Source organism: Aulostomus chinensis, chromosome 10, assembly GCF_037954235.1.
Source record: "Aulostomus chinensis isolate RoL2024-O1b breed Wild chromosome 10, RoL_Achi_v1.0, whole genome shotgun sequence".
Lineage (NCBI taxonomy): Eukaryota > Metazoa > Chordata > Actinopteri > Syngnathiformes > Aulostomidae > Aulostomus > Aulostomus chinensis.
In genome coordinates, this window is record NC_141329.1 from 5196079 (window position 1) to 5213090 (window position 17012).

The window sequence follows — 17012 nt, forward strand, 5'->3', positions numbered from 1 at the left end:
TCACCATTTCAGAAAGGTGTTAATAGTTCCATTGGGCTCGGAGCCAAAAACATCTCTCTGTCTTTCTCAGCACGTTTCAAGCTCTGTCAGGTCTTTACTGGCGGTTATTGGCTCAACCAACCACAAGGACCACACATACACACCGGCTATGTTTCATCCTCTGACCAAGAGAAATATTGCCATTGATGTGCACAGGGACTACGCACAGATTCCAGCAGCATCATAAACCCACAACTATGCTACTATGAGTGCAAAATAGATTATTTATCCCAAAACTATTCAAAGTCCTCTCATTAGCTGTGTAAGACTGTGTCATATAGAATGTTATATGTTGGAGGGATCATCCCCTTCCCACTTTCTCCCTCCACTGTGTTTATGTTCTCTTCCCAATCTCAAGCCTCAGGTCAGAGGTCAGAAAGCGCAGAGGTGATAAATGCTTCCAGGTCACCTCTCCTGTCTCTGGGGGTCAGGGAAAGGATTTCTGCAGAGACAGCAACAACATGATCAGTCAGTTGATGCAGCAGAACAGAACCTTCTGACCTGCCTTTGCCTCATCAGCCTCCTTTCTTCTAACCAATTTACAACAGGCATCCAAGGGAAACCTAACCTGAATCCAAATATTCAACAACCCCCAAATCCTTTGGAAGTATTATACATTGCTCACAACAGGAAAATGTGTATATATTGGTGATATTACAAATGATAAACTTTATTTGTACAACACTTTTAATACAAGAGTTGCAGCTCAAAGAGATTTACAGCAAAGAACAATAAAATGTTTGAATACATTCATTTTCTTCCGCTTATCCTGTTAAGGGTCGTGGGGGGGCTGGAGCCTATCCCAGCAGCCTTTGGGGGAGAGGCAGGGTTCACCTTGGACGGGTCACCAGTCCATCGCAGGGCCAACACATTTAGACAGACAACCATTCACACTCACAGCCACGCCTACGGTCAGAGTCTGGATTAACCTCGTCCCCTCTTGATGTATTTGGACTGTGGGAGGAAGCCAGAATACCTGGAGAGAACCCACGCAGGCACAGGGAGAACATGCAGACTCCACCCACAAAGATCCCACCACCACCTGGGACTTGAACCCAGAACCTTTTTGCTGTGAGGCGACAGTGCTAACCACTGCACCGACATGCTGCCCTGTTTAAATCATGTTAAAAGTGAATACTGAAAAGAGAATACAGTAAAATGTACACATAAGATGGAAAATTTAAAAAAATTTCAGTAAAAAAAACATTCAAAAGAGTCAAATACATTATACACAAAATTATTGAGTGCCTTAAATGGTAAGCAAGTGCACAGCTAGCTAAAGGCTCCAATAAAAAAGGTTTTAAGCTATTTTAATTTTCTTTATTAAATTATAATTTTCCATCATCATGCAGTGTGTGCAAGTATGCATGATATATGCAGAATGTATTCTCATTTAAAAATGATTTAAATGTAATATTGCAGGATAAGATGTGATCAGGTTCACATGAACACACACACACTCACACACACACAATTCCTGGTGTTATTTTGTGATCGCTAACAACCCAATCTCCCTCATGCTGATCAGCTCCCCTTTCTTGCTGTGAATCGATGCCTTGTGTTCCAGCTCCCTGCTCTAAAACTAATAACTTGTATAATCTGTTTATAAATCCCCTGGTATGGACGCAATCACACAGAACAGTGTGGCAGAGGTCACACACCGCTTGCTGAGAAATGCCACAGCGGGAGATTACACAGTCTGGAAAAATGTAGCTGTTAAACAGAAGCCTGCTAAGTTTGTTCAGAATTATTCATATGTGAACACTTTAAAATCAGCAACTCAATTGCACATAATAAAATTTAGAGTCTCAAATAAAATGTAGGTTTTAAATGTCACAACAGTTGTTTGACTCTATCTAGTAAAAGAGATATCATGCTTTTATTTTAAGGGTTGATAAAATTAGAGGTCCCTGAGGCAAAATCATATTGGATTCTTCTCATTTGAGTTTTTAACTTGTCCACTGAACAAACCAATGGGAAAAGTAGCTTTTTATTATCTACCAGAGACTATTGGTCTATCATTGGTGCAAATACGCCATTTAAAAACACACATCTTTGCCAAAAACCAAACTATATTATCTTCTGCTCTAATTTTTGTGTATTCAGTGGTCTGTTTAAATCATAAGAATTCTAAATAGTAGCTCAATCTCATGTTGAACTTAAGCGCCTCATATCCTCTTCCAGTACCTCAAACTGACTGATGTTTATGTTTAAACAAAGTCTGACATGTGGTGTGTTTCTCTTACAGCCACCACAGAGGAAAGTCCTCCCTGGTTTGTTTGGGTTAGACAGACGAGGAATGAGGGGCGGAAGATAGAAAGATGGGGGGGGGGGGGGGGTTGTTGATGACAGGGAGAAGGGGTGTATGTGAGCTTGGACAATACTCCCTGAATTTTAAAGAGGAGACAGAAAATAGGCGAGGGAGAAGGGGAGTGGTGGTTCAGAACAGAGAGAAAGGAGAAAGGGTTGGTTCAGGAGCAAAGGAGGAGAGGAAGGGATGGGGGTGATGTTGCAGAGGATAATTAGTGAAAGGGGAAGGAATGAGTGCAATGAGGGAATAATAGAATGCAGGAGGTAAAGAAAGAGATAGGGAGGATGGTGGGACGAAGGGAAGGGAGAAGGAGGAGGGCAGGGACCTTGGGGTTACATTCCTGAAGTGCAACCAACCTGCTGCAGCTCTGCTGCCCAATGTAAACATGGAGTTGAGAGGTGGACTGACAGTCTGTCACTGTGACTCATTAGGTGGAGAGAAAGCAGGTGAGAAAGACTCATGGAAGGATGGTTGAGAGAGAGAAGAGCTACAGGGGAGCAGAGGTGTAAGACACAGATGTCTATGAGAGTTCACTGTGAAGTGTGTCTCTTAACTGTCAACAGTCATGTTAGACAGAGTGCTGTCTTGATTCTTGGTGAAGTCAGGCTCAGTTTGCTTGTTAGTAAATGGCTCTACATCCCTTTTTCCTCCTCTGAATTCACATCACTTGCAGTCTACCATCCTCTCCTTTTGCCCTCTTCTCTTCTTTTTGCCGCCAGCTCAAGCTGCCCATCCTTCTGCTGGCAGGTGACCACATGTTGAGGTTGGGGACACATTAAGCGCCCTCTTAAGAAGAATTGTGTCCACATTACTCGGATGGACGTCATGAGCAATGATTTATTCCCTGAGTCAACGGAAATCAGACTGTTGACAAATTAACTGTGATCAAGCTTAATGATGCGGTAGTTTAAAAATGAATGTTCACTGTTGTGACACAGCGTACACAACAAGTTTTCCACCAATTGGACATCCTTTCCTTAACTGGTGCTAGTACTACATCTTGTGGCAGTCGTAGGTAATGCAGGTGGGGGGAAAAGGTGTTCTAAATCTATGTGGAGCCTCCAAGAAGCCTCAAAGATATTGTGTGCAACAATTTGTATTATATTGTTGTAATAAAATGAAAATCTTTGATTAAAAAAATAGCTATTGACATTACAGGAATGCAAAACAATCGACACAAAGTTACAATAGTCATTAAGACAAGGTAATAAAACAAGCATTAAAAAAAGAATCCCCCCCCAAAAAATATAGACACATGAAGTTTTACATTTCAAGAACAAAAGTGACATTTCATACATATCAAGCAAAATTCACACAGTACTATATGAGATGAAAAAAAAAGCACCATTCTATTTTCCATGAATTAAACACTGCAACCTGAAAGTTTAGAATTCTGGACTCAACAGCACACCACAGCAAAGTAGTGTGAATTTCATTTCATAGAATTTCCCCTTTTTCCCCCTGAGCTTATGGTACTGATCCTTTTTGAATGAACTGTATTGTGGAAAGAACTTTCACATTCAAGATTTCATTACTTCAAAAAGTTAAAGAGCAGCAAAATCTGTACATATCCTCATTCGTCCAGGTCATAGGTATCTCAAGGAACTGAATCTGGTCAACTGCATATGGTTATTTGTTAGGAAAGTCCAGGCAGCAAGTTAATGGGAACAACATGAAGTGATGAAGCCACTTGAATATGGGGCGAAACATCTTCCAGACATATTACTGGATCCGGTTGACCTGATTCAATTCCTTGAGATACGACAGCAAGGCTATTGGAAAACATGTTCAACTAAAGCTAATGGGGATATATTCTATTACTGTAAAACAAAACAGAATACTAAAAAGTAACATAGTCCAGTCCAGGTAAACTAGTACCAAGTATTTTACCGAAAAAGACTCCTGCCTCCAAGTCCAGGTGGGAGTATTGCACCAAGCAGGATTACAAAATTTGTAAGGTAGTTTATGAATAGCATGTGAGAAGTGCAACAATTATTATAAAAAAAAACCTAAAAAAAACCAAACCCATAAAATATTAAAGTTCATTTCCCAAATGCTCGGAGCAGAAAGTTTTTCACAGTTCCCTTTGATATTTAAGCCTGTCTTCAATTTGTTCACAACGAAAAATGTTCAGGAATGTTATAATCTAGTTGTGGCTAAGCTACATCGGTACTTCCAGTATGCAATGCCTCAAAAATATCATGAAGCACAATGACAATATGAATATAGTTGAACTGCACCGCTAACTGTAAGTTATTGCAAAGTAACTTCAAGTAAATAACATAATCAGAAACAACAAAAACAAAAACAGTGGGCTTTTATGTGCATCAAATTAGAAAAAAAAAAAAAAAGACATTTCCTACAAACATTAAAAACACAGAATAATTGTGTTGAAGTTTTGGGGGAAATTAATGAAGTCTTCAGTGCAACAATAACTATACACTGTATTTACCTTTTACTCATCAAGGTAAGCGCAACAACCTTTAGTAACACCATTCATTTATATTGTCAACTCTGTTCCTGTCAGCAACTTCTATCTCCCCACAAACACAAGCAACTCTCTTAGTTGTTGTTGTTTTTTTTTAAAGTACATTGTTCTCAGTTGTGAGAGACAAAATATTCTGTGGAAGAATACGTTCTCAAACACGATAAGTGTCCAGCCCAAGTGTAATGTACGCTTCTTTGAGAGTTCCCAGCTCTCCTGGATTGTATACATTTAATGTAACATACCTTTGAGTGGCATACAGAGATAATCTAGATTCTAGAACACATAAGAAACTTCTCTTGTTCATAGCTGGCCTTTGTTGAGTGGCTCTTGCTGCCTGGAGAGAAAATAGAAAGACAGGAGGAGGAAGGCGGAGCTTATTGGTTACTCATTTTCTTCCACAATGAAGGTTGATAGAACTCAAAAGCTTCCATTCTACATGACTTAGATATCATCATCTTCTTAAACTAATCGCCAAAGTCATTTTTTGAAAAGAAGTTTTTTTTTTTTTTTTGCCTAAAATCACTCCTTATGATGTTTTGTCTCAAGTTTTCCCGGAAAACTTGAAAAAAATGACTGAGGTGATTAGTTTACGAAGGCGACGATACGAATTCACAGAACCTTGACTTTTTGTCAGATAAACTTACTCTGTCCCTTGAATTTCTATTTGTTCTTGTCCTGCTGGGAACCAACACAGACATTCCTGTTAGCAGCTTTATCTCTTAACATCATCGCTTTAATAAAACAGCGACATTGTGACAAATATATTTTCACCGTCTGCTTACGTGGCTGTCGTATGCTCCTCCTCCATAAAATAATGCCCAAGATGAGCACGAGTGCCACCACTACAATGGCTACTACACATATTGGCAGTAGCATCTCAGGAGTACTGGGGCCTGCTGGTTTATTTCTGATACCTTCAACAAAACAACAAAATATATATAAGTCAACCAATAAGTGTTGGAATAGTTGAGTTTAAAGCACAGCTATTTGCCCTTGTAGTCAGCAAATCCCATATGATGACCAAAACTGAGAATGTATTAACATGTTCTAATTTGTACTGAATTTCTACCGAGGAGGTCCATCTTCCCCTCAAATCATGAAGAACCTTGGGTTTGCTGATCTCAAGAGGATCAACTTCTCCCCCTGATGTGACGTACATTTTTTTTTTTTACAAAATTAAAAAAAAACAACTATTTATCATTTTATATTTTTCAATGCAAACACAGCTTTCCCATCACCTGGGTCCCCGTGTTGCTAAGGTACATGTTTCCACCGAACGTAACAATGAATCCCAATTCTTAGACGTGCTTGATCTCAGTACACAAAAATCTTAAACTTTAAAATCTCTTCACAGGAACACAAACTTCTGCCATGAGGCAAAGCAATAATTCTACAAGAAAAGAGAATCCCCTGAACTACTGTATAAGACATGGAACTGTTGAAGGCCATGGGTTTTTAGACCTATGGCGCCTCCCAGTGATTGAGAGCAACAAAACAGACTGTGAGAATAAACTCATCATGGCTGATCTTTTAAGGAACATCGTAGAACTCACAGGCAGTCGTACTTGATGTGTCACTACCCACGGAACAACGGATGAATTCAAACCCTCCATAGGAGGAGTTAAAAAAGGCTGTGCTGGAAATGTTGACCAACTTGGTGTCGGGATCACTTTTGTCACTGTTGTTCACGACGTTCCACATCTGGCCGTTGTTCCCCGGCACATCCCACTTAATCTCTTTGGCCGGGTAGCCACCGTGGACGGAACACGTCACATAGCAGCTATGGTGTTTATCATCATAGGACACTGAAACTGTAGGAGTGCTGTATTTGGCTGGAAGAAAGAAAAAACAAGAGCAGCTTCAAGAACAAAGTTTCCAAGATCACAACATTAAAGATAAATCCCGAGAGTGATGGCGGGGAAGAAGGAAACACAACTTTTGAGGGGCTGAGGGTCATGCAAAAGTATGTCAGCACAATGCATTCACTTGAGAAAAACAAGTTTTTCTGAATGAGAGTCTATGTTATCTCTCTCTTCTTCGGAGTAAAACGACAGATTTTCTGGGGGGGGGGTTCTGAAAATTTAGATTTTTTTTTTCCCCAGGGAAAAAAAAATAATTAATGAGATATTTAAGTTGGTGATTCAGAAAGGAATTCAACTTAAGTATCTTTGGTATTTGTCTGTTGGCCCTAAGCGAGCCATCCAGACTGCCAGTACATGCTGGTCCTTTTTCCAGTATGTGTTAATGAGAATGTGATGAAGTGAATAATTCCGAATATTGTACAGTATTTTTCCATCAAATTGCTGTTAAATATAATTGGAAAAAAATTCAAAAGTTGAAAGTATACCTGTGACATTCAGACGTATTTTTTCTTTATGAACATCATCACTGTCAGTGTAGCAGATAACACACTCATAGTTTCCACTGTGTGACATATTTAAATTGTACATATGTACAATTGCCTTGTTGTTGTACACTTCAGTGTTTTTCCATGGCTGCCATTGTATAGACTTGTTTATGTAGAAGCCGTTCACAAACTCGGGCGTGGCCATGTCCCTCTGGAGGTAGAAAAACTTAATAGGTTTGCGTTCGATGGTGGTGCAGCGGAAGGTGACATTGCCGCCAAAATCCCCTATGAGATGAAACGAATCGGCTTCTCCTGGAGGACAGACAAAAGCAGGAGTGAAGAGTCGGATCCTATCGGATGCATATTGAGGAACTCGATCATGAAATATGAATCATTTTAATCCTCTGTGAGAGCACTTGTAGGTGAGTGGGTGAGTTATGTTTCTGACCCTGTGACGCAGCTAACCGTTCTCAGTTCCTTGTTTGCCTGTTTTTTTTTCAGTCAAAAACACACTGACCTTTCATGTTTTACATAAACTAAAGGTCACTACAAAACGGTTTACATGCCCACTGCCCACCCCCTCCTGCTTTTTCTGAGAAAAGAGTCTAACTTTGTCTAAAGGCAGCTTACTGTTGTTTGATCGCAGATATTTTGCTGAAAAATGATTTTTCTATGAGCTCTCCAGTCAAGTTACAAAATCAGTTCGGAGCCTGATATGACTCACAGACTTGTCACCTACATTTATCCCCTGACAAGTGCAAGATATTGTGTTTTTCAAAGTAATAAAACACTGGTGAATCAGATGTATGTGTCACTGTTTTGGTTAAGAGTTTAAGTTTAAAATTTAAAAAAAAAAGAGTTCAGAAGACTTTCAACTCTGGAATTTTCTCTTATCCAAATCGGTTAAAGGATATCTGCAGATTACTTTAGCGTCATCCTGTTTACAATGGAATTCCTGGCCTGACAAACCCCTCTTATAATTTGTAACAAAAACTGACCTCGTGCCAGCACAAGTTGTTGACTGGTGTGTGTGTGTGTGTGTTTGTGTGCCTGTGTGTGTGTAGCTTTACAAATGTGGAGTGAGTCTTCTGATCTATCTCTCAGCAACAATTTACCGACAGTAAGCTGTGCAAGAGAGAAAAATACGAGGCGGCTGATCAATATGTGTGACTTTGACATGATGTGTGTGCATTTTTGTTTTAATATCTTTTTGGAGCTTCAACAGTGGAGGTTGATATTATAAGAACTCATTTGGTGTAGCGATGCGACCAACCACAGGATTACAATGTGTGCACCTGTCTGTTTGCACTGATGTGCCACTCACCGATGACTAAAAAGAGACATACAGTGATGAGGGCCAGCAGTTCCAAGAAAGTCCTTGATTTTCTAGTAAGAAAGCATAGTTCAGCCCATTGGTTACAGCCTCATGGAAAATGACAGTTAGTCACATGACAGCAAAGAGGCACAAAAAAAAAAAACGAAAGGGGGCGGGGTCATGGCTCTTGCCTAGAATTGTTCTGAACTAAGTGTGATTTATTTTTGTAACAAAAATAAAACAGTGACTTTTCTCCTCTCCTTCATACCAACAAGGCAACACGAGTGACAGTTCATGGAAACATCTGTGAGTCAGCTCTGTAGCTCCATATTATGGGTCCCAAGTGAAACTGCAGTACATAATTTATATTTTCAGGCATGGGGGTTCCATGGATGAATAAATGTTCTATCTTGAGGGTTCCTGTCAATTAAGGTTCTATAAAGTCATCCTAGATGCCCCCAGTTATGGCACCAAAGACAGCCGTTATAAGGTAACAAGCTCCTGTGTGCCATGATGCTGCCATCGACCACTGACCTCTGATACAGTTGTGGCGTTTGGTTATGAACAGTTGTTGTCGCTAAACATTCAAAAGTGGGTCCGGTCAACCTCTAGTGACATAATTCATGCAAGGGAACACAGGTGCTGTACTTACAGTGAACGCTGCACAGTGTGAGTTGACGCCTGGGAAAAAGACAAACAAGCTGAATCGGTTATCTTGCTTGTCATGCGCAGCTCGCGCTCAAGACCCCACCGGAGTGTCAGAACGCTCATACTGGGCTGGGACACTCTCTCATTTAGTGGTATCCATTTTTACCACAGTCATATTCACTGACTAAGAACACACAGGAGTGTCTCATTCATACGGTTTTCTGAACCTGCAGAGAAAGACTATGATGTCAAGTGCACACTGTGTTCGGTCTATTTCTGTGGAATTAGTGCTCAAAAGGCGGAAATAAACTCTGATCATTGATCTACACGCAACAAAAAAAAAAAACAATCTTATCTGAAATACTTCGCCCTTCATAGAGAGAGAGTGTAGTTTCACCTGAGAAAACACTTGTAAAACCAGCCCAGTTTTAAAAATGAAAGGACAAGGGCACTTTTTTTTTTTTCATTTTGTTTTCACGGAAGCATACCAAGCAGGTATATATATATATATATATAAACAATATCAAACATGGATATAATACAGATCAGATTATTACAGATTATTCAAAACAACAGATGCGATAAACAAGAGGAAAGTGACACAGTCCAAAATGACCTTGGCCACTTTGTTCTTTGAAGTGAATATTAAGGACTTGTACTCCACAAAGTAAATAGCTTCACCTTCTTAAAAATCACCCGAGTCATTTCTTTTCCACATTTTTCAGAAAGCACAAAAAACTGGAGACAAAACATTGTAAGGATTTGATTTAAGCGAGAAAAAAAAAAAGTCAAATCTGATTGAGGCAGTTATGTTTAGAGGGGGAACCACCTTCACATGATACAATATTAGTTTCCATCAAACTGCGTCAGAGGGAACTCTCCAGACTACAAGTACCATTGATTGACCTCAGCACCAGGACAATTCAAAGCAGAGTGGTTGGTGCTTGTATTGATAAGATACCAAAATTTGATTTACATAGGGTGATTAAAAACCTTAGGCCACAATTCTCACAAAACACTGGTTGAATTCTTTCACATAATTTTTACGACTTGGAGTCAGTTTGTGATACCAGTTCAAACACGAAAAGAGTACATCACATATAATCTCTTATCAATCCATAAAAAGCAAAATCAAGTGTTTAAAAGTTTTAACAGTGACAGCTGCTTACTGTAATCGTCACCAATGGGCCGTGGGTTCCATAAATTCCATCTCACATAAATCTATTTGTCATTCTTGTTGTGGTTTATATTTACGCAGCTTCTCTCTGGTCGAGCTTGATTATCCTGTCAATACTCGGCTGCTGTTATTTCACAGTTTTCCCTTTTGAGAAAGATTATGCCATTAGGTGAGGGAAACATGGAATTTTCTACAGCCGTTAATGAAATGAGTAGCCTTTTTTCAAACTTTGATTACACTAGATCGAGCGCGCACACACACACACGCACACACACACACACACACACACACACACACACACACACACACACACACACAGAGCATTCAAAGGTATTTTAGGAAACGTACTTGCTGGGGTATGCAGAAAAGCCTTCGCGTTATTGCATGACAGGAAAAAAAAGTAAGCCTCAATCACATCAGGAAAGCGGATTGTTTTCAGAAGACATTAGTGATTAATTAGGAAAGAAACAGGGACCTTACTTCCATGGTTGCTGCCCCGTCAATCGTCGAACTGCCTCTGAGCTCACGACTCTCTACTTCCTCTAAAGTACCAGCAGGGAGGGGCTGTTGCGTGTGAGGTCGGTAAGGAAATCAAAGCGTAGGATTTCAACATTTCACACAATCCTAATTCAATTAAAAAAACAAAAACAAACAACGCATCATAACAGTATCAAAACTGTGTGTAACCAGTTTGTTACACCGAAGTTTGACGTTAATATTTGACTCACTGCTCAGCATTTGAAGGAGAGCACGTGTTTCTTTACGTCCAACGAGATAATTTTGTAAAGAGATACTTTATTCATTAATTAACAGTACTATTTGAGTGCGTGTGTGTGTTCGTGCGTGCGCGTGTTCGTGCGTGCGCGTGTTCGTGCGTGCGCGTGTTCGTGCGTGCGCGTGTTCGTGCGTGCGTTTATTTAGGTCACATGAGGTCATCTGAGATTGGTTGAAGCGGAGTTCCTGAAAACCCTGAGTCTATTCATCGTAAATGAGGGAAAGTAAATGTGGGTTTTCCGATTCAGAAAGGGAGTTTAAGCAAACCAGAGAGATCACGGACGTTCCTGACTTGCTTCAGGAGGAGGTTTTCCAAAATTAATCTTGAGTGAACTTCTGTCTCCCCCCTGTCCCAGAGGCAGAAGTGGTTTCATTTCCTCATTTTATTCGACTTTGTCAGTTTTTATCACACTAAGCAGAAGTTTGCTATCTGTCCACTCACATTTCATAAAATACAATTTTTAGTGTAGATTCTATTGATGGCAAGGCTGCTTTCCTCACAGGAAGTTACACATTCACCCGGAGATGATTTTATGGATTATCATTTCTAGATGATCTCCCCTCATCACCAATTTAACAACTGCTGCGCACTGAAATAGCCAGGGAATGATCTCTACTTTGTTCAGTGTATTAGATGTGATTCTTTTATTCATTTTAACCCGCTTGCATCTTCACTTTTTGGCTAATAAATTGGTTCACCATTAAGGGATAGACTCTTTGAAATGGGCCCCAGTATTGATAGTTTTGCATTATGATATGAAGGTGCAGGAACAGGAAAATACTCCTGCACATATATATATATATATATATATATATATATATATATATATATATATATATATATATATATGTGTGTGTGTGTGTGTGTGTGTGTGTGTGTGTGTGCGTGCGTGTGTGTGTGTGTGTGTGTGTGCGTGTGTGTGTGTGAGAGAGAGAGTTGATGTGAGAAATCTGAGCAAACACTGACAACAGTCACATCTCCTTTGAATATTTATAGAACTGCTCAAGATCTAACCTTTACTTTTGCACATACCCTCACACATGGACTATCTATCTATCTATCTATCTATCTATCTATCTATCTATCTATCTATCTATCTATCATCTATCTATCTATCTATCTATCTATCTATCTATCTATCTATCTATCTATCTATCATCTATCTATCTATCTATCTATCTATCTATCTATCTATCTATCTATCTATCTATCTATCTATCTATCTAACATTTCCATATGTGAGTGTGTGTCTTTCACATTTCTTTTATATAGTAATAGAGAGAGAGGGGGGGGGCTTTCTCTAAGTAAACAGCGTAGGATTTTAATTCCGCTGCCTGGGTCATGTGGTATTTTGTTCGTAGTTGCTACGTGGTAACCACGCAAGCATAATCTTGGACAGACACCGCAGCAACAGATTGCTATTGCCAGGGATTGCTACAGTGCATGGATTAAGTCACCAAAGCCCAAGAAAGAAGCCCGGTCGGTGGCCGTATGTAAGCATGTTGCGTTCATTAAATAGATTACGCTGCCTTCCTCACTCGATTTCCAGCCATTCTTGGGAGAAGTGCGCTAGCTTTAGCGTGCTAGCTCGTGTGGCGTTAGCCACTGTTTAGCAGCCCTGCAGCAAGACAAGTTTACTTTTAGCGCATCCGATGTGAGTAGAAGAAGGCGTTTAAACAAAGACAAGCGTAGCGAACACACTGAGAGGGAGAAAAGCTGACATTTCTCCAGCGCTAGCATATCATAATGCTGGTGCTGCCCGTGTCTCAGGTGCGATATGGGCACTGATAACTCCACTCTAATGCATCACTACAGACACCTCTTTCTCAGTTTTGGGGCTCCTTTACTCTTGGTACTGTATTCTGTGCACTACAGTTTTGGTATCAGGTTAACTTTGCGTTTCTTATAGCTGGAAGATGTCCGCCGGTTCAGACGATGCTCGCAAGAAGTTTATCCTGACCACCACTGGGAATTTCTACGGGCTCGAACCCTCATCGTCCTGGCATGACAACCCGGAGCTTAATAACTTCTTGGACGACGGAAACGAGTTTGTCTTGTCCATCAGCAGACACGACGATGACCTTCGTTTGTCAAATAAGGTAACAGAAATTGCAACAGTATCCAGTTGTGATAACAAATCCATAGGGATGTTTTGGAATATTCACGCTGCATCTGAGTTGTTTTAATTGGTTAAAAGCAGATTGGGAAGAGGTACATGAGGTTTTTCTGTGCACAGTCTTTTTCCTCAACGTAACTAGTGGTTTTACTCAGTAACTGATGGGTTCAGATAAATGTAGTGGAGTAAAAGTAAAAAGTCCTTCCAATGCACTAAAATCAAGAAACAGATACCTTAACTTTGCTCTTTAACTACTTGCCACCATGTTTAAGGCCAAACCTTTCATGGATACTGTGTAGTACATTCAAAGTAACAGTCATAATCTAAAATGGCTCAGGTACTTAAAAAAATCATTTTGTATTGTTCTTCTGAATGTGTCAGAACATTTGTATGAGTGACTTTAGGCAGCACAAAAATCTTGTAACATGAACTACTGGATGCTGACTTGAACATGACACGATGTCCTCCTCTATCTGTTTTATTTATTCCTCTTTCTTTGACAGATTGAAGCACTTGGGGACAGCGGGGAGAAAGTGTTGGTGTTCTTCAAGCTCTGTCCCACGGTCATCACAGAGGAGAACCTCCATCAGAGCGTTCTCGTGTCATCCATGCTGGAGTCTCCCATCAGCACTCTCTACCAGGCTGTGAGGCAGGTCTTTGCGCCTGTGCTGCTCAAGGTGAGGCCCCTCGTATTTTTTTTCTTAAAATTCTGTCCATACATACAGTGTTACAACATCCACTAAAATTCTCTTTTCTCGTTCCTAAGGATGAGCGATGGCGTTCAGCGTTTGACCCTAAGCTGGCAGGCCTGCTGAGTGAGTTGGAGTTGGGTCTGGGGTCAGTGGTTCGTAAGTCTGGTGCAAAATCCTCTGCCGTGAAGAAGAGTCACACAGAAGAAGATGTTCTGGGTATGCACAGAGCAGAATTCTCCCCTAAGAGATCAACAAGCACGTTGTCAATAATGTGTGCAGTGCTGGGAGTAGATCCTCTCCTACGTCACTGCCTTCTTAAAATAAAATGATCAACTTCTGGTCCTTTTTTGATAAATACATTGACAAACAAAGTGAAAAATCCAGAAATATGCAATATCTTGTGTCTCTACTCTGTGTGTCGCCTACAGATACTGGCTAATCACTGCTAGCTTAGCATTATAAATGAATCTGCTGTGATAGATTGCTTGAAGGGATAACTGAATGTGATTTCAGGTTGACCAAATCTGAGTAAAAGCAGGTTTCCATATCATCTACTTGTACATCTTCCCACGTATGCAGGTATCCTTACTCCCAGTGATGAGTTCCAGTACTGGGCTGATGTCTCAGAGTCTGCGGAGAAGGCCGGTGTGAGAGAGAGAGCGACACACTTCAATGAGCAATTTAAGCCCATACAAAAGGTATACATATAAATCTGACCGTATCTGGACTGTTTACATTAAGGATTAAATTAAAAATGTGGAATGCCTTTATGGCTTTCATACCTGAACAAAAGGGTTTTCTAAATCTGTTACAGCGATTAAGTCATTCACTAGAACCAGCTGCTGCACTGGGAAATCATTTCATAGTGACGATATTTCAAATAACAGTGAACAAACCTGTCACTTTGTTTTCCACCAGGAGTATCGTGGTCTTGATGGCCTGTCTATGTCTGATGTTGTGGATTTGGTGGAACAGAGCCGAGACACTCTGGACGATGTCTGGCAGCAGGCTGATTATGATCCATATCCAGAGATGCGCATGGTCCGACTGATGGATGTCATTGGTGAGACACACACACACACACACACACACACACACACACACACACACACACACACACACACACACACACACACACACACACACACACACACACGGCTGTCTCAGATTCATGAATATTTGGCTGATGTTTTAAAGGACCCATGTGTAGGATTTAGGTAATCTACCTGTGTATAATCACCTGGAACTCAGAATTGTGTTTTAGAGCGAGCAGGTAGTTCAGGTTCTGGAGGCTGCACAGAGTTCCCCAAAAGTGATGAAAACAGTACAGATGAAAATGTTGCATTGTCCACTTGAGTTGTTGATCCTTTGAGAACAGAAACCAACCTCACAAGACCTCTCCAGTATATCTGTTGTTTATGCAGAATGATGCAATAAAATAAAGTGATGAAATAACATACTTTGAAAGACTATTTGCCTTTTCTATTGTCTTTTTGTACTAATTGTTTGTGTTTTCTATAAATGTACAAGGTGGAGCCCTCGGGCGATATGTGCAGAGGAAGCTGAGTGATCTCAAAATTTTTGAGGAGCCGTTTGTGTCCGTAAGAGAAAGCTTGAAAACAGGCGTTGCTATCTGTGAGCAGTGGGTTTTAGTGTGTGAGCATCTGACTGGACAGGTATGGAGGAGCTTAAATCATACACATCAGGCTTTAACATAGAGGAATTGCTCAATTTGACTGTGATCAACGCTGAAACATGTTTTAATTGATTCTTTAACCCTCAGGTGTGGAAGAGATATGCTCCCCACCCCTGGAGGGGTAACAAGCACTGCCCCCAAACTTTGCATTGCCTTTCAAAGAGACTGGATGAGGTAAGAGGTGCTTCTGATTGATCCAGGGTGAGGAAACAGTGTAATTCTGTCTATATCATGAGGTAGAATTTATTTTTTTGTGTATAAACTGACTAAGATGACCGTGTTCGGGGGGGTTGATTGTTGCAGAACACATGATAGGCTTGGTTGGTCATTTACCCCACCAGAGGCTGCTGCGTTAGGGGTCTCAATTCAGAAAGCTCCCTTGCGTAATATTTTTTTGAGGATACCACCTCCCCGGGGAGAATTTTTCTGCCATTATTAACTTCTACTAATGCCATGTGATTGGTGGAATGCATGTTGTTATTGCTTTTGCTACATAGCTTTATTTTATTTGGTTCCACTGAGAGAATGGGAGAAGAATTAGCTTTGTGAGAGTTGGACCTCTCCAGTTCTCCGAAAGAACTGGAATAAATTCATCAATTGCATCTATTTTTTTCCGATTATGTTAGTGTAATTAGCTTTTGTTTACTTCCTTTTTTGCTTTATAGCACTTAAAAACAACTGTGTTTTTGTCAAGTGTTATGTAAATAAGGTTGAGCTGATAATTTGTGATTGCATTTTTGATGCAGATGATGGTACACGATTGTTTAAAATGTCTGGTACTGTATGGAAAATAAAACACAAGGCATACTGATCTTTCTCTGTTAGTTGATTTGTGGAGGGTAGAGTTCATTGGTCCCTTTTACCTTTTGGCTGATAATGTAAGACAAACCAGGACATTGCTGACGCACTTGGGCTGTTGATGTCTACCAGGTGGTGAGTCTGCGGATGTTCCATGAGAAGCTGCTGTGTTTGCTACGTGGAGGAAGGCAGCAGGCCCTCACTCCAGATCGTGTTTTTGAACCGTTTTCTGGTCTCAACCCTCTGCACTACAACGCTTACACCGAGGTTTGTGGTAGTGGACTCTGTGTGTGTGTGTATGTGTGTGTGCGTGTATAAGTATAAGTATAAGTTGCCTTTATTGTCACCAAGGGATCGAGCCCAGGGCGAAATGCCATTACACAACTCAAAGCCTGATACAACTATCACAACTGGTCACAATTATTACAGATTGAAAGTAATAATGTACACTTCAGAATTTAACAACAGCACATATACATTTGTTATGTATGTACGCTAAACTTGAGCAGTCCGTTGACCCAATGGTGTGTGTGTGTGTGTGTGTGTGTGTGTGTGTGTGTTTGAGAGAGGGGGAGAGACACTCGTGCCTGATTTTTTTTCTTGATTGGGA

At 40.5% G+C, this 17012-nt stretch overlaps 2 protein-coding genes across 6 annotated transcripts in view; one reads left to right on the forward strand and one right to left on the reverse strand.

Moving 5' to 3' along the window:
* Positions 1-743: 743 nt before the first annotated feature.
* On the reverse strand, positions 744-10855 carry LOC147254154 (uncharacterized). 3 transcript variants are annotated; one of them, XM_086215726.1, is made up of 8 exons: positions 10806-10855; positions 9153-9181; positions 8510-8571; positions 7186-7497; positions 6392-6670; positions 5621-5752; positions 5483-5513; positions 744-5172 (listed from the first exon to the last, which is right to left on the reverse strand). In XM_086215726.1, the coding sequence occupies exons 1-8, from the start codon at positions 10809-10811 to the stop codon at positions 5139-5141; spliced, it is 885 nt and encodes a 294-aa protein (XP_086071852.1). In that variant the 5' UTR covers positions 10812-10855; the 3' UTR covers positions 744-5138. The 3 variants fall into 3 exon arrangements, with proteins under 3 accessions (XP_086071852.1, XP_086071851.1, XP_086071853.1); XM_086215725.1 differs by having other exon boundaries at positions 5483-5516; XM_086215727.1 differs by lacking the exon at positions 7186-7497 and having other exon boundaries at positions 5483-5516; positions 10806-10845.
* A 1612-nt stretch (positions 10856-12467) lies between these two features.
* The window catches only part of dync2h1 (dynein cytoplasmic 2 heavy chain 1), a 96822-nt gene continuing 92277 nt past the window's right edge, over positions 12468-17012 (forward strand). For all 3 annotated transcript variants that reach the window (XM_086215729.1, XM_086215731.1, XM_086215730.1), the window contains exons 1-9: positions 12468-12593; positions 13010-13199; positions 13720-13893; positions 13983-14124; positions 14488-14606; positions 14827-14971; positions 15439-15584; positions 15692-15778; positions 16535-16669. In XM_086215729.1, coding sequence (XP_086071855.1) covers positions 13017-13199; positions 13720-13893; positions 13983-14124; positions 14488-14606; positions 14827-14971; positions 15439-15584; positions 15692-15778; positions 16535-16669 — 1131 coding nt within the window. In that variant the 5' untranslated portion in view covers positions 12468-12593; positions 13010-13016. The remainder of the gene's footprint in view (positions 12594-13009; positions 13200-13719; positions 13894-13982; positions 14125-14487; positions 14607-14826; positions 14972-15438; positions 15585-15691; positions 15779-16534; positions 16670-17012) is intronic.

Coding starts and splice junctions, on each gene's coding strand:
- LOC147254154 (XM_086215725.1), bottom strand. Junction 7,498..8,509: donor ATGTCTCTTTTTAGTCATCG/GTGAGTGGCACA, acceptor TCTGTCCTCCAG/GAGAAGCCGATTCGTTTCAT. Junction 5,173..5,482: donor ATAGAAATTCAAGGGACAGA/GTAAGTTTATCT, acceptor TTTTCTCTCCAG/GCAGCAAGAGCCACTCAACA.